Below are 25963 nucleotides of genomic sequence, written 5' to 3' on the forward strand. Positions count from 1 at the left end.
GATTGATCATTTGATCAGTAACTCAGTACTTGTCTGTTATTGGAAAGTTGATAGTAACATTCCCTCTGACTGCAACAAAAGGTGTTTTCATGCAGTTTTGATTTTAATGTTATTTTAAATGCTAATTGTGTTTTTAGAAGCTTAAAATTACAAACCCAAGTATGTGTTTTGTTTTTTTTACTTTTTATTTTGTGTCCTATCTGTAAATTTAGCAGGAAAAAAGAGTTTAAAGGGAAGGAAAGGGCTAAGAGTGGTCTGCTTCTACACCTGCAGAACGAGAGAAAAAGCAATAACATCACTGGTGATGTTATAATTACTGACAAAAGTCAGTAATTATAAAGCAAATGTAACTCCAACCCTCTATTATTGAAACTATGCTTCAGGAAAACATTGAAGTTGGACGATTTGCTCTTTGTATGAGCAAAACAGAAACATATATTTTCCTTTTCATGCAACCGTGAAGCATATCTTCTTTAAGTAGTGTGTAAAAGGGACCATTAAACTCTATGGGAAATTAACTTGACAAATGATCCAGCAAATTGCTTGACATTTTCATTGTTTTCATTATTGTGCCCCAGTTCGGTGTAATATGAACCATCCCGTAATGTGACTAAATGTTCCCTGATTGAAACGAGTTCTTAGCAGCGTGTTCCCAGGGGCTCGGTCCGTTTTGCACCGTGAGCTGAAATCCATCCTGTTTGGCTCCGTCTTTACATTCAGACTGCAAGCATGCACACTGCAAAAACACAAAATCTTACCAAGTTTTTTCGTCTGGAAATGTCTTATTGTGAAATGAGACAAAACTAATTTACAAATACCTTTTCAGCGAGCTTGTTTTAAGTCAATAATTTATAAATATTGATATAAAGACACATTCCCATATAATGAGGGAAAAAGAAATCTGCCAGTGAAAGTAGAACTATTTGATCAATATTTACAAATTATTAACTTAAAACAAGCTTCTATATCTGGCTGAACAGTTACTTCTAAGTTAGTTTGTCTTATTTCAAGTTAGGATACTTGCAATATAAACTAAACAAAAAATGTTATGTGAGATTTTGTGTTTTTGCAGTGTAGTCTTTATGCATGGTTACTGCTGAAGAAAAAAAAAACATAGAAACATATTAAAAGTTTCTTGATGAACATTTGGACAAGGAAATTAATTCTGGGAGAACAAATGGAAGCTGAACCCTTTGGATGTCCTAGCATATGAAGCCTTGGCGTAAATTCAAACTGGAAGACTCTCCAGCGCCGCCTGCATCATCCATTCGCTGCGTCTCGCTCATCGTCGTCGACCTATCAACGCCGGACCAAGCCACGTCACGGCCAATCACCGACCAAGCTCCCACTGATAAGGACCTCCATCCATGGCATCTTCCAGCCATGCTCAACCCACCTCCGCCCCTTCTCCACCCCCACTCTCCCAGCTCTCCACCCATCCTTCACCGACCGCCACCATCAGTGTCGGGCCCTAACCAGCATCGGGAATGCTCATCCGAGCTTATTGCAATTCACAGCTCGGATGTCCTCAGACGGGGCCAAACGCCAAAGTACTTTAATTCATGGATGTCAATAAACCTTTTTAATCGCTGTCTTTCTCCGTCTGAGTCTCTCCAGACTGAAGTTCTGTTTGTGTCTTAGTACACTTAAAATAAGAAAAAACTAACTTGACTTCCAGCAAGATATGGAAGCTTCTTTAAGCCAAAAATTCATAAATACTGATAATAAAAAAAACGTTCCAGTTCCACTGGCAGATTATTTCACATATAACATGAGAAAAATGTTGTTACAAGTGAAATAATCTGCCAGTGGAACTAGAACTGGGTTGCTAGGTGACGACTACACTTGGCTGGCGTTGCTAAGTAACGAAATCAATGAAACTAGAACTTTTTCATCAATATTAAAGATTTATTTACTGGAAACAAGCTCCTATATTTTGTTGAAGAATTACTTGTTAGTTAGTTTTGTCTTATTTCAAGTATACAAAAATATTTTCTCTAGAAGCTGCACTAAAAATAACAAGATTTGCAGCAGAAATTAGACAGAAACTATGTAAGACTTTGTGTTTTTGCAGTGTTGCTGCTAAAGAAAAAAAAAAAACATGGAAGCATATTAAACGTTTTCTGCCAAATAGTTGGACAAGGTAATAAATTACAGGCAAAACAGATGAAAATTGATTTACAACTAACTTTTCAGCAAGAAATAGAAGCTTCTTTAAGTCAATAATTCATAAATACTGATAATAAAAAAAGTTCTAGTTCCACTGGCAGATTATTTCACTTATATCATGAGAAAAATGTTGTGAAATAATCCGCCAGTGGAACTACAACTGGGTTGCTAGGCGACGGGCTGGGCTTGGCTGGGGTTGCTAGGTAACGGTGCCAGTGGAACTAGAACTTTTTCACCAATGTTAAGGATTTATTGATTTAAAACAAGCTCCTATATCTTGATGAAAGTTACTTGTAAGTTAGTTTAGACTGTACTAAGATGTTTGAAATTGAAACTAGACCAAAAATACTTGTCAGGATTTTGTTTTTTGCAGTGCAGAAACACGCTCAGACTTACAAAAACCTGCCTTCCTCCCTCCACCCCTCCGCCTTGTCGCCCTCACCCTCCTTCCCCTTTGAGCCGTACGTGTCCACTCCCTAATTAGTGGCTCTTTTTTATGATTTTGTGTGTATATGTGCAGAGGCATCCTCTGTGCAAGGCGTCCATCTCCAACGCCAGAGGGGACAAAAGAGGCACCCGCTCCTCCTGTTGGGGCAAGGGGGCCGTTGACACCAATAAATCCCCCCCATCCACTTCCTCCCCGGTGTGTTGGGGTTATGTCAGGAATGTCCTGGGTCCATTGTCCCCATGGCGCTCTGTTTTTGGTAACCCATCACCAGGCATTTTCTGCTGCTTACACTGCCTCCTCTCTCCCCCTTACACACCATAAATGAACACACACACGCCTACACACACACACACACACACACACACACACAGATAAATGCATGTCCACACCCTGTGGGCTGTGTGTCCCCTGGTCCCTAACTCTGAATAGACCACCTCTGCTGAATACGGCAGACAGGCAGGCGTCAGGACATCAGGTTCTGAAGCCCAGTGGGGGAAAATACGGCCAATTATTTTCACCTGTTTGGCTCCGGACGCCGTCTGATGGGAGAACGAAATAAAACAAAAGTCTGAGTGTCCTACACTCCACTTTCAAGGTTTCCTCTGTCATTTAAGAGGCTAATTTAAATCAGATACAATTTTATTTGTATAGCACATTTCAGTAACAACATATTTACATCATTAAAACACAAAAATCAACGATTGAAACATTTAAATTTTCCAAGTTCCATCATTTATACGTGAAAATATTGATTAATGTTTCATTGATTATGTTTCTAAAGCAGCTCTAACCAGGTGGGTTTTTAGTCTAGATTTAAAGGAACTCAGTGTTTCGGATGTTTTTCAGTTTTCTGGAAGTTTGTTCCAGATTTGTGGTGCATAGAAGCTGAATGCTGCTTCTCTATGTTTGGTTCTGGTTCTGGATGCAGAGCAGAACCAGAACCAGAAGAGCTGAGGGGTCTGAAAGGTTGATACAGCAGTAGCAGATCTTGAATGTATTGTGGAATGTAGAGAGGTGGAAGAGCAGCGCCACACAGGGGGTGATTGACAGCACTAAGACCCGCCTCCTGATTGGTTGTTTCTAGTTGGCACTTGGAGAAGACAGATGAGCTCAAAGTTTTTCAGTTCAGTGATTTATAAACTAACATCAGTATTTTAAAGTCTGTTCTGTCAGTGGACTGTAGAACTGGGTGATGTTCTCTGTCTTCCTGGTTATAGTCAGAACACCAGCAGCAGCGTTCTGGATCTGACTGATTTTTAGGCAGACTCCTAAAGTCTCTGTTCCAGTAAACGATGCGACTAAAGATACAGACATGGATGAGCTTCTCTAGATCTTTTTAATCCTGGAAATGTTCTTCAGGTGATAGAAGGCTGACTTTGTAACTGTCTTTATGTGTCTCTGAAGGTTCAGGTCTTATCTCAGCCTGATTTCTAGTTTCCAGCTGTAATAACTGAAGCTGTGCGATGACTCTATGGTTCCTCTTCAGGTCCAAAGATAATAACTTCAGTTTTGTTTCTGTTCAGTAGGGGAAAGTTACGGATAATAATTAATCCAGTACCCATCTCACATATATAAACTTTATACCAGGACAGACACATTAAAGGTGCAGGATGTAACTTTTACAAACATTTAGTTTTTTCCATATTTGTTCAACTATCACATAATATGAGACAGATGATCTATAAAAAGATCAATCTCCTCCATCTCCTCCCTGAGCTATGAAGAAATGCATCGCTCTCAACTAAAAACAACCAATCAGAGCCAGGAGGCACGTCTTACTGCTGTTAAACAAGCTCATGTATGAGCTGCTAAATATTCTAATAGCAGAGAAACAACTTACCGTTCCAGGAAAACCATTTATTTACTGTCATTGGTGGCTACGCTAACCAGCCTTAGCATTTGTGGCAGGCTATGTTGTGGTGAACCAGCTGTAGCATAGCAGAGAGCAAAGGGAGCAGGTGAGCACAAGAGTGATTGACAGCGCCAGGACCCTCCTCCTGCCTCTGATTGGTTGTTTCTGACTGAGTGGTGTTGGAACATGTTACAAGACATGAGAAATGATCCCAGGTTTTACTTGTTACATCCTGTTGTAATCAATTGGCAGCACTAATAAAAAATAGTCAGAACTTATTTATTAATTCAGTTCATTTTTTTAAACAATTAATAAATTGTGATTAATTCCCAGCAACTCTGTGACTAATCAGATGAGAACCCTGATAATAACAACATATTTTAATATGATAGTAGACTTATAGTTGTATTAATTTCTAAATATATAAATATACATGTGAGTTTTTTAACAGGATTTTGAGCGAGAAAAATTTGCCTATCTTTTTTTATTTTTTCTGTGGAATATAATTTTTTTAAGGACTTTTTATGGCAGCACTGCAAAACCACAAAATCTTACCAAGTATTTTTGTCTAGTTTCTAGTGCAAATATCTTAGTGCACCTGAATTAAGACTAAAATAATTAACAAGTAGCTTTTCAGCAAGATATAGGAGCTTGTTTTAGGTCAATGATTTATTAATATTGACAAAAAAATGCCAGTATATTATTTCACTTAACAAATATTCAAATAATCTGCCAGTGTAACTAGAACTGGGTTGCTAGGTAACAGGCTGGGCTTGTCTGGGGTTGCTAGGTAACGGCACCAGTGGAGCTAGAACTATTTCATCAATATTACGTATTACTGACCTAAAGTGAAAAGTTACTTGTAAGCAGGGTTGGGTAGTAACCAGTTACTTTTACTCAATTACATTTACTTGAGTAACTTTATTGGGAAAAAAATTACTTTTAGGAGTATTTTTACTACACTGCACTTTTTACTTTTACTTAAGTAAAATTATGTCGAAGTAGTGCTACTTTTGCTGTTAGGTACTCCACCCACCTCTGCTTGTTAAATTTTGTCTTCTCATAAGTACTAAGATATTTGTAGTAGAAACTGAACTAAAAATGTTTGGTACGACTTTGTGTTTTTGCAGTGTTCATTCAGTCTCTCATCGCAGTCATGAATCCAATCAGCTCTTTCTGAGCCCTGCCACCTTTCTGTCATGTTTCTCCCTCCTGGTGTCACCTGGCCAGCGTTTCAGCTCACACCACTGCCAAACCCCAGACACCAGCAGCCTGATTTGCAGTTTGGCGGGGGGATTGCCATGCATGTTTTCTGCTTGTGTGGGTAAATGTTTGGAAGCTCAAACGAGTAGGTGGGTTGTGCACATGTTGCGAAGCGAGGCGCCATTGCGGCCTAAAAAACTATTAGGCTCTGTAAATACACACTGTGGCGAAAGTAAACATTCTCAGCATGCCATGTCGGTGCACTGAGGGGGACTGGGAGACGGCGGCGTGTGAGGGGGAGCAGTGGGCCGAAACCAGTCAGGTGATAGATGAAGAAATTATTGATTCTCACTCAGAGATCCCAAAAATTATACTCAAGTAAGAGTAGCACTACTTCAACATACTTTTACTCAAGCAAGACTGAAAATGACCCAACCAAGAAATTACTCAAGACTATTTAGAAAACGATTTACTCAAATACTGAGTAACTGATCAAGTTATCAATCAGTTAATATTTAAAATTTACATAATCAAATGGACCAAAATATAAAGTTAAGTGGAAATTTTGGTATTTTAAGAACCAAAATGACAATAAGTCATATAAGTAACAAAACAATAACAAAATTAGGCAAAAGAAAATGTTTCCAAATCTGTTTCTTTCAATAAAAAAACTTATGAAACTTTAACAAAAACTGCAGGTGTGTGTCTGTGTCTCTGAATTTTTGTTTTTCATTGAGTGGATAGAAAATCCAGAAATTTTACTCAAGTAGGAGTAAAAGTACTTCATAATGAAATGACTCAAGTAGAAGTAAAAAGTACTGCGTAGTAAAAATATTCCTAAAAGAAAGTGTGTTGTAACGATGATGCTGAAGACTCATAGAAACAGATGAGTGTGACCTTAAAACAATATTAAAAACATTAAAATGGCTATTAGCAGCTATTAGCTTATTAGCTTATGTCATTTGGGTAACAAAAATCACAAAATCTTACCAAATATTTTTGTCTCGTTTCAAGTCTCAATATCTTAGTATAAATTAAATAAGACAAACATAACTTACAAGTAGCTTTTCATCAAGATGTTGCAGCTTGTATTAAGTCAACAATTCTTGAATATTGAAAATTATGTAACTTATAACTATATATCTTTATGGAAAATTTCTTGTAAATTTGTTTTGTCTTGTTTAAAATCTACTAAGATATTTGCATATGTTTTGTGTTTTTGCAGTGTGATATCTTCTTCTACTTTTCTATTTAAATCAGGTTTACTAATCTCTGTGCAGTTGCACTTTATGAATTGCTGTAATTTGTTTTGATATTACATAAATTTTAACATCTCATATAATAATTTATATGAAAGTATATCTGAAAAAAAAACTGCCAGTTGATCTAGTGCTGTTTTTAATATTTACAAATTATTGACTTATAACAAGCTCCTAAATCCTGATGAAAAGTTTCAAGATGTAAGATTTTTGCTCTAGAAACTAGGTAAAAATATTTGGTGGGATTTTGTGTTTTTGCAGTGCAGGGCTGTGTTGTGAGTTTAAGCGCATGTGGCAGGAAGCGCAGCTCACCATGGAAACAGGGCTGAGAAAATGCTCTATTTCCAGCCCAGAAAGTGCAACACCACCCACAGATCTATTTTTAGCTCACACTTTGAGCATACAGTAACTGCTGCATCTATCAAGAGTTACACCGGATTGGTTAATCCCCAAGCATGACTACCAGAATGTGACTCTCACACTATTTGCCTCTTTAAAATGCTAAAAGCACAAAAACATTCGGGGCAGCCAGGATGCTACAGCATATTTTGGATTACAGAAGGTGCATATCACCTTAAAGGGACAATATTTAGATATTGTCAGTTTATCTATTAGTTGTTAAATTGGCAATATGGATGAATTATTGGTACATATCAGTTAAAACTGCTTCGTTGATAAGATACATGCCAATTATTAAAAATGTTAGAAATGCAATCATGTGGAGAAACAGAGCTGAAGGTTTATTCTGATTTTTTGTCCCAACTGGAAAAAAGGATCCCCACAGCATGATGCTTCCACCATCGTGTTTCACCATGAGGATGCAAATATTTAATGCATAAATTTAAACTGTAATCATCTAGAGGGTGATGTCATTCCTGGCCCAACATGCCTGAAAAAAATGACTTAATTACCGCTTCAGGACACAAAATGATCAACTGAGTTGTAAAACAATTTTTAAGGGCTAAAGTTTAATGCTTCTAGTATTTCTACCATAAATAAATTTACAACTGATGGATTGAAATGTGAATACTGTAAACGTTTCCATAGCATTCTCTCTGACCTGTCTGCTTGGTATTTTAGTCATATAGCATCTGAAGGCTGGATTATCATCATTATGGGTATCAGAATACATTGGTTTAAAAAATAAATTAATAAACCCATGTGAAAAATATAAATAATTATACACTACAGTGTTCTTCTTATCTGTTGTTATTTATTCAGTGTGATACTGTTTTTTAGTGTATCTTACATTATTTATTCAGTTTAATTTCGAAAACAGGGAAACCGGAAGTCACTGAGATAGCACTTCCTGTTTAGCGATTTGCTTCGTTTTCAGCTTTCTTTTGGCGGAGCACGGCCTGTAAGTTCGTAAAAATGTTTATTTCACACGTAGAAGCATATATCTACACTGTACAACTAATTTTATGGAAAGAAATAATTTGTGATATTTTTAGTCGGTGTAAGTATAGTTTATGTGCGTCTGAGCTGTTAGCATTTAAGCCTCAATTTAGCTTAAATGCTAAGTTTAGCATTTAAGATACATGTCAGTTCATTATCTTGGTGTGTGTGATTTTATTTTATTTTTTTGCAGTTTTACTCTGACCAGTGGTGTGTTGAAGAAAGCTCAGTAATGACACGTAATTATGCTGCAGTTGGGAAGAGTTATCTGTCAAGCAACCGAACAAGGGCAGTGTTTTTACATAAAATCCCAGGGGGAAAAAACACATTTTGTTGCTGCAATTTTTGTTTTGCAAGAGAACACTGAGGAGTCACCAAGCAAATATGATCTACTTATCTGTTTAAGTTCAACCTCTGCAATTAGCAGTGGCAGGAACTGATTCCAATCACCTAAAGTTTGATTGACAGAAGATAAGCAGTAGAGACTGAAATTAAATAACAGTCCTGGTAAGAAATTTTTGGACATGTCAGCGTTAGATTTCCAATTTCTAAAACTGCATGACAAGCAAAAATGTCAAGCAAGGGGAAAAATGGCTTTTTTAGTAACAGGATCACAGCAGACGCAATCACTAAGGCAACATCTCCAGTTTCTGATGCAGCAAAAGCAACAGTTTGACTGGCATGAATGTACACACCAACACACACTTACTGTACCCGGGGCTCCAGACACCACAGCTTAGATTTGGTGGTACGGAGATGGAATGCTGGGCATGATCTGTGGTAACTCTGAGTGTGTGTGTGTGTGTGTGTGCTCTATCTAATACCCTGTCATCATCAATAACCTCAGCTGTGCTGACTCACTGGCTTTTACAACTTTGAGGTTTGGGTTTTACTCACAGCCACAGACCATATAGTCTCTGGTCTCTGTCTTTCTAACACACAACCCAGTATGCTATGTGTGTGTGTGTGTGTGTGTAGTCTTTTTGGCAGCATGTAGGTGGGCGTGCCGTTCATGTTTGAGTGAAAGCCACTGCAGACTCCAGTCCCTCCCAATCTGACTCCAATCCATCATAATTGGCAGTCATCAAGGGACAGGACGTTCGCCGCCGAGCGTGTCCCCTTCCTCCCCCGTTTAGCTCCCCATCAGCCCCATCCTAATTGTCTCCAGGCCTTTATTCAACCCTCCTTACAGCCAGTAAATGTGCGCTTTATCTTCCACTCACATGAGGGTGTCGATGTGTATGAGGCGTCCAAACGGTATTTATTATTGTGGGTCCATTTATACGCTGATGAAAGCACAGACAGGCTGTGACAGACTATAATAACACTGAGCACATGACAGGGTGAAGGCCACCGGAGAGTTGACATTTATATAGACGCAATGTGACGTTGATGATGATGATGATGATGACGCCACTGTTTGGCTGCTTTTTATCCTCTCGCTTTTAATAGCGTCAATCAGCATCGTGCCTTTTAGCCACAGGGACTGCGAATCTAAATCAAGTTAACATTTTGAGGAAGTTTTGATTAAACTCTTTGGTATTTGAATAATTTCATCTCATGGTGTGAAGTTGTAATACATAGAGGTTACTTATGAGTCAACCATATTGGATGGCTGCTTTGCCTTAAAAAGCTTGATTTGTGTTGATGAGACAGACGTTTGGTGAACTCTAAAAGAAGATTCTTGGATAATTTTGGTTAAATATTAACCAAAAAATGTTTTTACATTTTACTAAGGCATACTAGTTTGTAAAATGAAGCCTAGGCGCAAATTCAAACTGGAAGACTCCTTTATCCCCACCGGGACCCGTTAATTGAAGCGACCTGCCCACAATCGTCGACCTATCAACGCCGGACCAAGCCACGTCACGTCCAATCACCGACCAAGTCCCAGCTGATAAGGACCTTCATCCATGGTGTCCTTCGCTCTCCAGCCGAGCTCAACCCACCACCACCCCTTCTCCTCCTTTCGCCCGGTCCTGAGGCCCGCACCCTTCTTCAACCTCCACCACCAGTGCCGGGCCCCGGGGGATGACGTTCCTAACAGCATCGGGGATGCTCATCTGAAGCCTATCGCTAACGCTGCGATAACCGTTATCCCCAGCCGGGGCCCGAGCGCCAAAGACTTTAAATTCTGTTTGTCAATAAACTCTTCTAATTGTCTTCTCATCTCCGTCTGAGTCTCTCCAGATTGAATTTATAGTTCAAGTACTTTTAATTTCTATCAGTGGTGGCTTCCGCTAACAAAAAAGTTAGTTGCGCTAACCCTCAAGTACTAATCATAAACATTAGTTTTGCTAATGCTAAATCACTATACCAACATGGTATTTAGCAACCGCTAATGCTATAGCGCTAAATTCAACCATTTTGATTTTGATTTTGAATGGTACTGATTTTATAGTTAAGTTTGGATCTACATGTTGCACTTCTACAGTGAAGCATTCTGGTACTAAATAAACTTTATTTGTGGGAAACTCAAGGACAGGAAATGGAACTGCTGTGTAAACACTGCGTCTTCACCCACTTCAAAATAAGAGCACGAATATAAACGTCTAACTACTTAAAGAATCGCTAGCTGTCAATAACCACAACATCAAACTTTATTCAACCAAAAGTCTACAAGTGTTCTGTTTAAATAATTTTCTTCTATGTAAATAACAAATTGTAATAATGCAAATAATTTATAGCAGAGTGGATGCATAAAACACTCCGATGTTTTTTAGATTGCCGGACTTCTTACCATGTTTTCAGATGGTAGAAGTCCGGTTATGACTATGTTCCTTTGATTATCCATTAGCTTTAGCTTCTGGGACCAATCTGGATTTATATTAGCTGAAGATAGTAAGAGAGCTATCCACTAGGTAAGATGTTAACTGCTTGAAACTTTTTAACAGAGCCGTACTTTAAGAAAATCCTGAATTATTGTTTAACATTTGACTTGATTCTCATTTCTGGGTTGAAAATCTATGAAGTTTTGGATAGGCCTGAATCCCAACATCAAATTGAATAATAATCCAGTCTTAAACTCGCCACTTTTAAGAGGGTGATTTCTGTTTCTAAAATAAGCTGCATTCACACCAGCACTGGTTAGTCCGCTTTAATAGAACTCCAGTCCGTTTCTGTAGAAAGTCCGGTTCGTTTGGGGAGAAGTGAATAACTAAATCCACCAAAAAACAAACTCTGGTCCGCCTACAAACCTCAGTCTCAGTTTGTTTAAAATGAACTCTGGTGCAGTTCAAATGCATATGTGAATACCAAACAAACTGGAGATGGCTCCAAAAGCAGGAAGTGGGCTACAATGCAGGGCATTCTGGGTAAATACAACCAAAACAGTGCTAGAGTGGACTTTGGCCAAAGGCAAGAGAAATCCTACAACCACTTAGTCTGACACTACTCCATTTTTGTTTACACTTCATGAAGAAGGAAATTGCTCTCAGAGTCTTCAGAGGTTTTCATGTCGTTTCCTTCAGTAGTTCTTGGTGCAGCGCCCCCACAGGCGAGGAGGGGAACAGGTTTTTTGATGCAGCGTAAAAGAGAACCACACCATTGTGCAATCTGGGTCCCCAATCGAACTGAAGAAAACCTGATTAATTATGAAATCTGACTCCTTATGTATCTAGTAAAATAAAACTGGGAGGATTCTTGGTGAAAATAATTATTTCTAAAGAATTGAGGAATTATCTTACCATGAGAATCTACTAGGTGCGCAACTGTCGGGCTGAAGCAAGGGCGAAGTATTGCCTTTCACACGCTTCTAAAATCCTCTCCAGGCAGAGCCTGAAAGGGTTACTGTTTCCCAAAGTACCTCATTCTGCGCAGCGGAGAGGGGGCGGCTGAGTGGCGCCGCCGAGTCAGAGACGCAGTTTCTAAAAACCCCGAGACATCATCAAGAAAGAAGCTGACAGTAAGGAAAGCAGACCTCCTCCTCCTCCTTCTCCTCCTCTTCTTCCTCCTCCTCCTCCTTCTCTTCCTCCTCTTCCTCCTCCTCCTCCTGGCGCGGTGCCACTCCGCTCCTCTCCTCTCCTCTCCTCTCCTCTCCTCTCCTCTCCTCTCCTCTGCTGACCAAATCCCATCAGCGGCTGTGTCACAATAACCGGGCGGCAAGTGTCAAAAATTCAGCTCTGGCCTCAGAAAAACACAAATCATTTTCAGGCACACGAGATGCGCTCACTGGAAACACTCCACACGCTCAGCCACAGCCCTGTTTAAGTCGCTGCTCGCATTTAAACACTAATCATATAAAGTCCATAAAAGGAGAGGCATTTATAGAAAATGAGCGCGCGTAATTGGGCCATATCTGTTTAACTCGCGCGCTCTCTTAATTAATAGTCTGCTAACGTGGAAAACAGCTGACCATTGTTTTATATGCGCTTTGTTGGTGTTTTTTTCTTTCCCTCTGTCTCTTTTTTCTGTCTCAGGGGCGGTCAGACTCCAACAGGCGCCGGTCTGCTCCATTCCACCTCTACACAAATACCTCAGTGGAACTTGTGTGGAGCTTCCAGACCCCAGACGCTTCGCCATTTCATCATTTGACACTGTTTGACATGTCTGAATCATATTTTACGCATTATGTTAACACCTCGGATCCCTGGAAGCCAGCGTGCGCGCAGACAGTAGACAGTGGAGATGAATGTGTCGGGATTCTGCCGCCCCACTCCCACTCCCACAGACTCCCACCTCCCTCCCTCTCTCTCTCTCTCTCTCTCTCTGACAAATGAATGCCAGTTCTGTGGAGGCGCTTCAGGTATGTGTTGCGTTGTAAATCAGGCTCTTTTTTAAAAACCCAGCGACGCGCAGGCAGTCCACACAGAGCCACTGAAACTTGTGCGGTTAAGTAACTGCTTAGCTGTCTGCACCCAGGGCCGCATTTAGGAGAATCTGAGCCCCTGGGCTAGAGTTAAATTGGTGCCTGACGTGCAAATTCAAAGTTTTAGGCTTCTTGTATCCATGTTTTTCCAAATGGAAACAGCATACATACTTAAAAAAAAAGAGAAAATGTCACAGTACATGAGTTTGTGACAAACTGAAATGTGTTTTAATTCATTTGTTTTTGGCACATAAAATCCACCGTATTAGAAAAACTAAACTTGATTTGGGTTTATTTTACCCTCTAAAGGCTAAAGTCCAGCCTTGAATGCATCGTCTTTATGTTATTGCATGAATATGACACCAATCCAGAGAAATAAGACAAAATCCAGGCTGCACTATATAAATGGATTTTAGTAAGTGTGAAATATTAGCTGTTAAAACGATACAATTTTGTTTACAGATATCAGTTTGCAGAGTGATGCTTAGCACTGGTTCAGTTCTAAAAAGTGTTAGCTAATATATCTGGATTACAAATCTTACTGAAACAGTTTGATTATTTCTCGGGATGTAAAACAGAAAATCCTACAGCGGATTTGTTTTTTTATGAGTTTTGTTGAACTCATAAAAACTCAGGAAAAGTTAAAAACTGTCATGAAACTTGTGGTTGAGAAAGTTTGTGTGTTACTAGCTGTTCCTGTTTTGTCCTCAGGTAAACATGTTAGCAAGTTTAGCTTTTTAACCAGAAATGTTAGCGTTGTCTTTAGGGTCGACGTATTAAAAATTTGATTTAAAAACAGTTTGTTTCTGTCTGACAAAAATCACAAACCAGTTCTTGTTTTTTATTTCATTTCAACGTCTGCTAACAAACCGAGATTTTAATTACTAACTTAGATGAGTGTCTTTTAGCTGTTAAATTTACAAAATGTATACTCAGAAACATCGATTAAGTAAATTTTGAAGTTCCAACAGGTTGTTTTATGAGTGTAAAATGAACACACTAAGGTTTACTACTTATTTTTTTACAGTACATGCCCCCTCTGGATATAAAATACTTTTTAAAGCAACATTTTTACAACTTTATTTGATCATTTTTGCAGTGCTCTTTATGGGTCTTGCACTTAAAAATATGACTTAATGTAGTAATTTTGTTATGCTTAACAATATGTTTTGATGATTTAATGAAAATAAAGTATTGATAATGGGATTTCTATTTTCAGAGGCTCTGACTCAACCCTAGCTTAAACTTCTTTTTTTTCGGACTAAACTTGACGTCTTCTGATGTCTCTTTTTACAGTGTACTCACCCCCTCCTCACAGACACTCTTTTAAGCGACATTTTTTGACACTAAAACACGTTGAAAAGATAGACTTTATTGCTAACACGTGTAACCATAACATATACACTGATATGCCTTACTTTTTTCTTTATTTCTTTTTTTTTGTCACTTTTAGAAATATTCAAGTAGACATCTTCCATATTTTTCTTCTGGTAATATTCTGCTATTCTCTTTCCTTATGCTCTATACTCACAAATCGTTAAAATAATAAATAAAACATACAGATTTGCTTATTCCTACAATACTAAGTATTCAAAAAAAAAGAAAAGCTGAGTTCACACCTTTATATATATATTTATATATATATATTTATATATCTTTAACCTCAACTTTTTTACAGTTTAATTAATATTGATATTAATATTTTACAAAAACTCTAGGCAGCATTGCAATGAAATAACAAACAGCATCATTGTTCAGTTGACGGAAAAAAAGGTCACCTCTTGGAGAAGTGTAGCATATTATGAATTCCTTCATTAATGTCTCATAAAAATAGATTTATATAAAAAAGCTCTTCCTCGTGAAGTGCTCCTGGAGGAAAAAAACAAAAACAAAACAATGTTTGAATATGGTCCAAGTTCAGTTAGAAAAAATAGCTGCATTTTTTTCTCTCCCTTAAATATGTACATTGTTGGTATTTCACTTAAATGCCATATAAAAAAATAGATCTGCTATGGTGCCCACCTCTGTAGAGAGTTAACAGTGCAATTGAAACTGTATTTCCAGTCCGCTTCCTTGGAGTAAACTCAGCACGAACACTTGCACTCTGAGATGATTGGGTATTGCACCTGTATCCACGTACAGTATTTCTGTCTTAGAAAGCCCTGGCAGTACCACCGCAGGAACGTCTTGCTGATGGACTTGACGGGCTTGCAGGACATGCCCTCCGGGAAGGAGCAGGATCGCTCGGAGGAGCAGTTCCCCTCCTTGATGTAGCGCGGCCAGAACCTCACGCCCAGGTCCTTCCAGGTGTACACCACGGGGCAGTACGTGTAGGTCCACAGAAGTTGCAGGAATTTCCTCCGCGCTTTCTTGCCCACTTTTAACCGCTTCCCGTAGGGTGTCTCCGTGAGGTCCAGCTTTTTAATCTCGTTGGGCATGTGGCCCGGCGGCTTCCACTGGGCGTCCGGGGAGGTGAGGTTGACCGGCAGCGGCGCGCTGATGGCCATGAAGTTGGGGTCGAAGTGGCTGCCCAGCTTCTTCCGCAGCGGCTTCTCGACCAAGTCCTGCTCCCGGGGGTCGTACTCCGGGTCCGGGTCCTCCTTCAGGTCGGGGACGGGGAGGTGCTCGCTGGGCAGCGGACGGAGGCGGAAGAAATGCTGGGAGACTCCGAGGTGAACGCACACCAGAGCGTAAACCAGGAGCGTCGGTGAGAGGCCCATTATTCCCTCCTTGGTGCCGGCTCTTCTCTATTTTGGGTAAGGGGAAGGGAAGGGGTGGGGCGGGGGGCAATAATTAATCAGTTGTCTGCAAGGCAAGGCTTCATAAGTTCAGTCCAAAGCTAGAGGCGGTTGTGTTTGGATGACATGAAGCTCAGATTTGCACAAAAAAGCGCAAAAACTTCAGTATTCAAACTGGCTCCTGCCTCACCCCGCTCCCTGGATTCACTTTGGGTTTCTCCGGGTTGTCATGGTTACCCTTTTGGGGGGGTGGGGGCCACTGGAAGCAACGGCGATGACAGCGGCCGAGAGGAGAGCAACATGGAATGAATGAGGAGCAAAATCCAACTTTTGACTGTCACCAGCTGGAGATGGGTGTTATTTTTACGCACGGCTCGCGCTTCAAGTCGCCTGACGCGCCGATGTTTGCCAAATAGTCCCGGAGCAGCGCGCGCAGTCCCGCGAACATGCGGTGTTTGATTGCGGGGTTCCTCCCTGCACTCGCTGTCCGCAAGCTCAGCTCAACAAATAAGATCCATTCATATTTCCAGAGGATGTTCCAACTTGTAGATTATAATTATTATTATTTGTGGTTTCAGGTGAAACAAACAAAAAAAAAAATCTTGAAAATGAGAGTTCAGAGTTTGTCTGAATGCAGCATTGCTGAATCCTCTGAGAAAAAGCAACAATTGCAACTCATGATGAGACAATCCACAACAATCTGGAGCGCTTCGGGTTCCTGAGGGACCTGCACTCCCCCTTCCTCCTGGCGCCTCTGCTCTCTGCTGCCGCTTACAGAAGCTCCTACCGGGTTTCTGCAGGAGTCTTTGCGCCGGAGCTTTTCACTGTGTGCGAGAGGAGTGTGTGTCTGCAGCGAGAGGAGCGCAGTCCCAAGTTAAATATCCGCCTCCGCCGGTACAAAGTGTCAGAGAGGCCTGCCCACCCCGGCCACTTTCACCCTGATTGACAGCCCGGGGGTTTGGGGATGGTGGGGGGGATATCAGCCGCTACGACACGCATCAGCAGGGTCCTAAAGCTCCGGTGTTTCAGGAAAAGAAACGACGTTTGAAGAACTTTCAGCAGAAAGAAACGGCAACTCAAAGCTGCTTTCATCAGCAGCAGCAGACTAATGGTTTCAATGCGCTGTCAGAATCAGGAGAGAGAGCTTCAGGACGAACTTTCCCATGAAACTGATGGGAATCGTTTGGAGCATTCCACCTTTGTTCATCAGGATTTGGGTCTGCACAGGAATTGGCCCCGCTGAACCCCAGAGGTCACGAAATAGGCTCGTAATTAAGGGGCTATAAATGACCAGGGAGGACTTTCCCATAGCAAGCAGCGCCTTCTGCTTCTGTTTGACCAAAGTTTACAGCAACTTCAGGAAATCCTGCTGGTACATTTTTATCTGCAATATCCCCTGATTGGACCAGAATAAGTGGTTATTTTGTCATTTTTGTCCGAGTTGGATGAGCAAACCAGACCTTTTGGAGGTTTTAGATGTTTCAACCCTGTGAATTGTGTGTTGGGTTGACATGTTGTGGTCACTAGAGGGCGTCGATCCAGCATGAACTGCCTTCACATATCTGCTCTCAAACAGGAGCAGATATGTGATGGTGGAGTACCAACAATCATACTCAAGTAAGAGTAGCAATACTTCAACATAACTTTACTCAAGTCAAAGTAAAAAGTAGCCGCCAAAAGAAAAAGTGAAAAAGTAGTAAAGTTTACTCAAGTACTGAGTAACTGATCAAATTATAAATCATTTAATATTTAAAAATTACATCATCAGATGGATTAAATGTGAAGTTAAGTGGTTTTTGTTTTGTATTTTAAGGACCTAAATGACAATAATTCACATAAGTAACAAAAAATAACAAAATCAGGCAAAAGAAATTTTTTCCAAATCAGCTTCTTTCAATAAAAAACTAATAAACTTTAACAGAAACTGCAGGTGTGTGTCTGAGTCTGGTGAGTTTCTGGTTAAAACATGTTTGTTGTTCATAGAAAATCCAGAAATGTAACTCGAATAGAGAGTAGTAATATTGATGAAATAGTTCTAGTTCCACAGGTGCCGTTACCTAGCAACCCCAGCCATGTCCAACCCGTCACCTAGCAACCCAGTTCTAGTTCCACAGGCAGATTATTTCACTTATAACAAAACATTTTTCTCATGTTATAAGTGAAATAATCTGCCAGCAAAACTGGTATACATATTTTTTGGTCAATATTAAGAAATTATAAAACAATTTCCAATATCTTGCTGAAAAGTTACTTGTTAGTTATTTTAGTCTTAATTTATGTGTACTAAAATAACTCATGCATATAAATTAAGACTAAAATATTGCGACTCTTCATAATAAAATTACTCAAGTAAATTTAAAAAGTAAAAATACTCCTAAAATAAATTTTAAAAAAAGTTACTCAAGTAAATGTAACTAGTTACTAATCAGCTCTGAGAGCAAAGTGAAGGACTGACTCAATGTGAACCTGTTCACACTCTGGTATAAAACTGCTAATACATTTTATGCCAATTAATCCTATTAAGCAATACAAGTATTTTTGTCCCTTTGTGAAATTTTAAAACCATGAATATCAGTGAACAAACGGCGTTATGTAGAGGTCAGGGGTCAATTTAAAGCAGGTTTAGGTTACTCACGATTATTAGTCTGTCACACAAAATCCCAATTAATGACATAAATGTTTGTGATTTTAACATAACGAGAGATAAAACATGTCGAGGCATATGAGCTAAGTCTGCTCAGTTGGCACGCGTGTAGTAACTGAAGGGTAAATTAAGACGTATTACTGGTGAAATTAATCCAAAAAAAATCTTTTTTCATTCTATCGGTAAATTTCTGGTGACCCAACAACACGAGAGGTCGCACACATTCATTATCTGATCATTTTAAACCCTGTGCCTCCTGTACTTGGAGCATTTTTTAAAAATATTTTTCTCTACATTCATAACTGCACCTCCCCTCAGTTAAACATAAACATATTTGGTGACCATGGAAACGCCACACTCTGGGCTAGAAGCTGATTTTGAGTTGAGCAGGAAACGGCTTTAGTGGCCAGAAATCTTCATCGAAAGGACGTCCTATGGAGCTCTGATAGTGCCAAAAAAAAGTACATATTTTGGTGGTTTTAATTTTTTTTCTTTTGTGAAATGTGGCTAAATTTATTGTAATTTTTTTTTTTTTTTTTACACAAAATAAAAAACCCTCCTTCAATAGGAGTCGAATATAGCAATTTCTTATTGTTTTGCTATAATTGGACAGAGAAATAAAAGTGGATATTTTTTCTAAAGAAAAAAGAAAACATGCAATCATAGACATGTAAAAATAAGTATAGTAAGTAAAAACCTCCAGTTTTGTTTATGTGACGAAGCCAAAACACCTAGATATTTTTCTCTTTTTCACTAAAACGTCTGTAAATTTGTTGTAATTTACCTCAGCTGTATCAATCTTTGCACAGGTAATGTCCACAGATGAATTTATGGTTTCCAGAAGTTCGTAGTCTTATTTATGATATTCTAAAAACTATATATGCTGACAAAAAAAAAAATCGAATCGAATCCAAATAATTTTGTCTTCCATCGTCTTTCTGATGAAGTCTATCAACTGTTAGCTTTATTTTGCTACCAAAATTAGTTTGTAATTTGTGAAAAAAACTTAATTTAAACCCTTCTGGAAACCCTGTGGTGACCCCAACAACACCAGAGGACCCACATTGATAATCTGGTTAATAATTAGAGTTGTGATGGAGACAGGAGCCAGCGGGCGGCGGGGACAGTAAGGCTGAGCTGGCTACTGTAGGACCGGCTCTTCTCTTTGTCTCCCTCCGCAGGTCTTAGGGTGACGTCCTGAGAGAGAAACCCCATGCAGGGAGAAACACTTCCCCTCTCTGTGTCTTCAGAGCAAATACTGCAGCAGTCGACCCCTGTTCCCCGGCTAATTAAAGACGAGGAGAAAAACGGGACTGTCAGGACGAGTGGAGGATGTAAATGTGTGTAGAGGCGAAGAATGTGATGATGAGGGGATGATGGCGCATCACAGGGTGTCTGTACATAGAAAATAGAAGGAGTGACTCCTGCCAAAAAACTCAGAAAGTTTGAGATTAAGATGAGAAATTTTCTAGAAAAAACAAGGAAATTTTTAGGTTTGAAAAGTCGAAAAATTTTCTGAGGTGAATCTCAGAATGTCTGATTTTTCATGTTGCAAATTTCTGACTTTTGGAGCTCAGAAATTTTCTTGTGTTTTTCTAAAAACTTTATGAGATTACTCTCAAAATATCTGAGTTTTTTTCTCTCAAATATTTTACTTTGAACTTTAGAAATGTCCTTAATTTTCTGTCCATTTTTCTTAAAAATGTCTTAAGATTTTTTTCTAGCAAATTTTGAACTTTTCAAACTCAGAAATTTCCATATTTTTTTTCAGAAATTTTCTGAGATTGATCTAAAAAAAATTCTAGGAAAAACAAGGAAATTTCCGAATTTCAAAAGTTGCAATTTTTTTACTTTTAAACTCAGAAATTTTCTCTTTTTTTTGTTAAAAAAAATCTTAGATTAATCTCAAAATTTCAGATTTTTTTTCTAGTAAATTTCAACATTTGGAGCTCATAGTTCCTTGTTTTTCTAGAAAATACAAGGAATTTATGAGTTTGAGAAATTCTTGAAATCTCAAATTTTTCTTTTTTTCTAGAAAATTTCCTAGATCAATCTCAAAATTTCTGAGTTTTTTCTTGCAAATTTCAGATTTTCTTTCTAGCTCAGAAATTTACTTGTATTTTCTAAGTAATTTCTGAGATAAATCTCAAAATTTCGTAATTTATTTGTGGACATTTGATCCTTTTTTCTCCTGTTGCAGGCAGAGATAGCGGTGGTAGTTTCTCTGTGGAATGGCTAATTAAATAATGACATTAAAGGGGCCTGGCTCGATTTAACAAAGCTCTGATGAGGGGAATGCTGGGCTGGGGGTGGGACCCACGGCAGAGGCGAGAGGTTGGGCTGCTGCTGAAAATTGGGCTTGTATAACAAGGGGACTTAGCTCTTTGTTTCTGCAGTGATTGTTCACGCTCCCTTAGGCTTCAATAGGGCGCATGTGAGGGTGCTTTGGGGGGAGCCGGGGGTGCTAGCAGGTTTCCCTCAGGCACAGATTGGACCCCCTTCTTCTCATTTGTTCCTCAAAGCTGTGCACACATAGAAACGCGGAAGGAGCGCGAACAGCCGCACACAAAGGGCTCAGCCCAAGGTCCAGACGGGAGCTTATCCTGCACAGGGGTACAGCGAGGGGCAGCGCTGGCCAGACTGGCTGGCTGTGCCCACTGGGGACGGCGAGAATGGCACAGAGGGGTGGATGGAGCCAGACCGCTTGGAGACGAGAGAGGAACGCAAACACAACACTGCTGGAAATAAAGACAAGAAAAAAACACCTTCCCAATCAAAGCCACTTCAACCAACTCAAGATTTGTATGTTCAAAACCTCACATTTGCTTTGGCAGCGACCATGGAAAGTTAGCTGGAAGGATGCTGGACTGTAACAGCAATTGTTACGTGAATTTCTTTCTCATTCGTCATTGCAAAATAAAGCAGACGTAACCCCAAATTATTCACAGAAAATGTCCTCAAAGTGCATCTTGGGAAGCTGAGATACCTTACACAAAGCTACTCCACATGCTGTCACGGAGCGCCATTTAATTTCTTTTTGCTGATTGACTCAACCCCCAAAAGCAGTGATAAGGAAGACCTTGGATCTTACCTTCTGTAGTATCCGCTATGCATATTAATACATATTAAAGGGGATCTATTATGCAAAATTCACATTTCATAGGTTTTTGTACGTCCATTTGGGTCTCCACTGTTTCTAAAAACAGTCTGTGCTTAGAAACCCACCCAGATGTTTTTTGTTGTCTGGAAAATGACCCGTTTCAAAAACCTTCTGTTTGTTGGGCACTGCACCGTTACCTGGCAACCCCAGCAGAGCTCCAGCACGTTTGGTCAGCTGGTTGTATCGCTGTATTTGCTGTACAACGGCTGCTGGGAAAGACAAGAGTTTTGTTATTGACTTAAACCACTTGCTGCTTTCTTGTTGGTTGTTCAGGAGGCTCCACTTCTGCTTTTCAAAGATGTACAGTTGTATAGTTGCACAACAGTTTGCAGCCATTTTGACGTGCAAATGCAGACGTTGAGTTGAGGGCCCAGGTTTTACCAACTGCTATAATAAAGCAAACCTAATTCCATTGTTTTCGAAATTGGGAATAAATGGGAATATATTTAATTTAACTACAATTTGGAATGACTTTGTGTGGATCTATCACATGAAATCCAAATAAAATGCAAAAACGTTTGCATCTTTAGTTTCTCAGTAAATCTGAGAATTTATTCTTCCATTTATAATTTATTCTCAGATTTACTTCTGAGAACTTGTAAAATTTTAAGATTTTTTTATTATCTTTATTTTAAGATTTGAAGAATCTTAAGATTTCTAAAAACGTAAAACGACTGTTTCAAGTTCTTGAACAGTTGTGTTTTAAGAATCTTAAAATCTTAAAGGATCTAAGATATTTTAAATAAAGATTTTAAGGAATCTTAAGATTTTTATTTTAAGATTCACTCTTAGAATATTAATTTTAAACTAAAGTATAAATCTGAAGCTGATACCGACTTGGTGTTGTTATTATCGATATTTTGGATCAGTCACTTCTGCTCTACATGTGCGAGTTTCTGCACGAGTGTGGAAAGACTCTGTCTTTTTTTGGAGACAAGACAGAAAGTTTCGTTTTCTTAAACTGTAAAAACTGCAGAAGCTTCAAATTCCTATTTCTAAGATTAGACCCTGTGTATCACTTTAGTGAAACGCAGCATGAAAACCAGGTCAAATGTTCAGACACGTTAAAAAGCAAAACAAATCCAGCTTCCTGGCACAACATTTGCATCTTGCCTTACATGTGATGCCATGACAATTTAAAACAGAAGTACTCACAATTCAAATAAACAGTTTTCCACCAATATTGCATTTATTTGAATCCCTGCTGCCTTGCCATCGTCTCCAGTCTTCCTCTCTTCTGCATTGTTGACTCCGTCTCTGAGGCTTAACCCGAAGCAGATGGTTTGGGAAACATGTCAAAAATCTGTCTCCTGTTAGCACAACTTTTGAAGCCCCCCTTCATTTTTTTCTCTTCTCTGAAATTCATCATAAAGTTATTTTTGCATACACCCAGTAAACGGTATCAAAGCAGCATTTTTTCCCTTAGAGAAGAAAAGAAAACAGGACTAAGTGTGGAGGTTGTCTCTGCTGTAGAAAGTCAGAGTATGGCTCTACATCCTCTGTTCCTTTCACAACATTCCTCCCATGATGGAAAAGAAACAAAAACGCTGCGTGATGCGTGATCAAAAGCTGTGATTAATGGTGATAATATTGCAGACAGCGTTTTGGATGTGTGATGTGATAGTCAGGCTCACTTTGAACTCGGAGCGTGAGGCGTTCAAACAAAACCAGACAGCCTGACTGCAGCACAAACAGTCAATAAATAAAACAGTCTTGTTGGATTAGATGTAGGTGCAACAAAATCTGCAACGCCAGGGTTTCTGCTCACACTGAGGCGAGCTTTGTGTCATCTTCATAGCAAAAAATGATTTTTTTAATGTTTTCTTTTTTTTACCCCTCCAGGGGGTCTTTTTTTTGTGGGCTCTAGTGTCCCTTATATCATAGTAGGCTGACGGGAAACGGGAAAGGAGAGGGGGGAAGACATGCGGCAAATGTCGTCGGGTCCGGGAGTCGAACCAGCGACTGCAGCGTCGAGGACTCAAGGCCTCCAAATACGGGTCGCGCTAACCGCTACGCCACCACGGCACGCCCATAATGTTTTCTTATAACAACAAAGTAAACATGTAATAAAGTTGTCTTTTTGTGGAAAAAGGATCTGGAAATTATCGTAAATACAAAACAGAAAAAGGACTTTAGTTGCTTTTTAGTAAATGTCTTTGGACTTCTTTTGGTGCCTCTATTTACTACGTAAATCAACTCATTTCCATTTTTGGGCCTTATTAAGATCGCTAATGTATAACGGCGAATTAATGTCATTACAGATAGAAAAAGAGAATGAGTGAATTTTTGTCAAAAAACTTTAAAATTTTTAGATTAATCAGAAATTTTCTAGAAAAAAACATGGAAATTTTTTACTGTTTGAATTTTCAACTCTTAAAACTGAACATTTCCAAGTTTTTTCTAGATTTTTTTTAAAGATTAATATCTAAGTTTTTTCCAGCAAATGTTCAACTTTTCAAATTCAGAAAGTACCGAAATTGTTCTCAGATTTACTTGAAATATTAATCTAAAAATGTTCTGAGTTTTTGCAGAACTTTCCTGACAGATAATTTCTTTGTTTCTAACATTTTCCATTTGAGGAAGATTTCAGTATGTCAGTACAAACTTTGCTCTTATTAAACAAATTAAATCACTTCATGAACCGCATAAAATCAGTTCGGGGGCCACAAATGGCCCCTGAGCCACACTTTGGACTCCCCAGTCTACACCATGATGCTCAGGTCAAAGTTGGGATGGCTCACAAATTATTAAAACCAAATGTTTTATAGTCAGAGAAGACAAAAATTTAGTTATTTGGACTAAATTATATGTTTGGAAAACACTGCAGCAGCTTTACGGTATGGTGGTGGCGGCATCATGCTGTGGGAATGTTTCACCACAAGAGGTAGAAAGGGATTGTTCAAAACGGATCCAGTAGTGAAAACAGAAAGCTGACTCCATTTTTTTCAGCTGGATGGAGACTTGGACACAGTTGAGGGTTCCAACAGTCCAACGATCCCAAAAACATCAAAACTGGAAGAAAATCGGGCTAACATTAATCCTGATGCCTCATGATCTGGTCTGTTGAAAGTTTATAGGCTACGCTTAAAATGTGTGTAACTGCAGGAACCGGACCATTTAAATTAACTCTTCCAAATCAAATGAAACAAGGGGTGAAGTGCATTATGGGGCCAAAACTCGCTAAGAGACCAAATATTAAATTTGTGTATATGGAAATTTCCGCTTGTTTGTTTGGCTCTGTATGATTTACAGAATCTATTAGTTGGTGTCATCAGTTATCACTTTTAAAGTTCAGATATGTTGTTTGCCAATTAATGACTCAGTTTGGTCAAGATGACAATATGTAAACTTCTGAATGGATCTGTAGAATTATTAACAAATGATAGTTTTTTTTCAATTCCGAGTGTTTATCAGCAATTACAAACTTTTTCAATAATCTTGGTATCAGAATTAAGCTTGAAGTGTAAGTATCACAGCATCTGCTATAGTTTTAGAGAAAATGAGGATGAAAGATGAAATAATTTGGATTTTTTTGTTCTTCAACATATTTTTTTGTACTGCACAGCATATAAATCTTTTAGAAATAGAAACATTGATGGTTCTAAGGTAAGCTAAAGCAGATTTACAGAAATTATAATCAAAAAATTATTCAGTGTTTTGCATCTGGTTGGAACCATCAACAAAACTGGAGATTTCCTGTTTTGTCCCCCTTAATAAATCTATTTTTAAGTGTATACAATTACTTGTTTTTTGGGTTTTTTTTAATGTGTGCATTTATTTATTTATCCACTGTGGAAAAGAAAAATTTAGTGAAAAAAAGCAATTAAAACCAAAATCAATACTTTTTTTTTGGCACTACAAGAGCTCCGTACAATGTCCTTTTGATGACGTTTGTCCTGCTGTCCAAATGCTTCCTACTCGACTCAAAATACTCAAATGATTTTTATCAGCTTTTAGACAAAAGCCTGACGTTGCCATGGTTACCAAATATGTTTACGTTTAACTGATTAGAGGTGCAGTGATTAATTTAGGGAAAAAAGTTCAAATCTTCCCCCATTTCTGGGTTGTGGAGCTTAATACGTTTTAAAATTATTGGTCTGATGTAATATTGTAATTTTAAAAGTAATATTTTTTAACTGTAAGCAGAAAATAATCCTAATTAACAGAAATAAAAGTTTTCAAACAACAATCTGTTTGTAACTATAGTGACAAAGTTCCTGAAATAAATGGACTTTTCAATAATATTCTAATTTATAGAAAATAAAGAAATGTTTGTCAAATGAAA

At 38.8% G+C, this 25963-nt stretch overlaps 1 protein-coding gene across 1 annotated transcript; it reads right to left on the reverse strand.

Annotated features, from left to right (window-relative positions):
• Window positions 1–14488: 14488 nt before the first annotated feature.
• nog2 (noggin 2) lies at window positions 14489–16783 on the reverse strand. Its single transcript, XM_032575101.1, has one exon. It carries the CDS (start codon window positions 15854–15856, stop codon window positions 15221–15223), a length of 636 nt encoding a protein of 211 aa, XP_032430992.1. The 5' UTR covers window positions 15857–16783; the 3' UTR covers window positions 14489–15220.
• Window positions 16784–25963: the final 9180 nt, after the last annotated feature.

The sequence above is a fragment of the Xiphophorus hellerii genome, chromosome 10 (assembly GCF_003331165.1).
Source record: "Xiphophorus hellerii strain 12219 chromosome 10, Xiphophorus_hellerii-4.1, whole genome shotgun sequence".
NCBI lineage: Eukaryota > Metazoa > Chordata > Actinopteri > Cyprinodontiformes > Poeciliidae > Xiphophorus > Xiphophorus hellerii.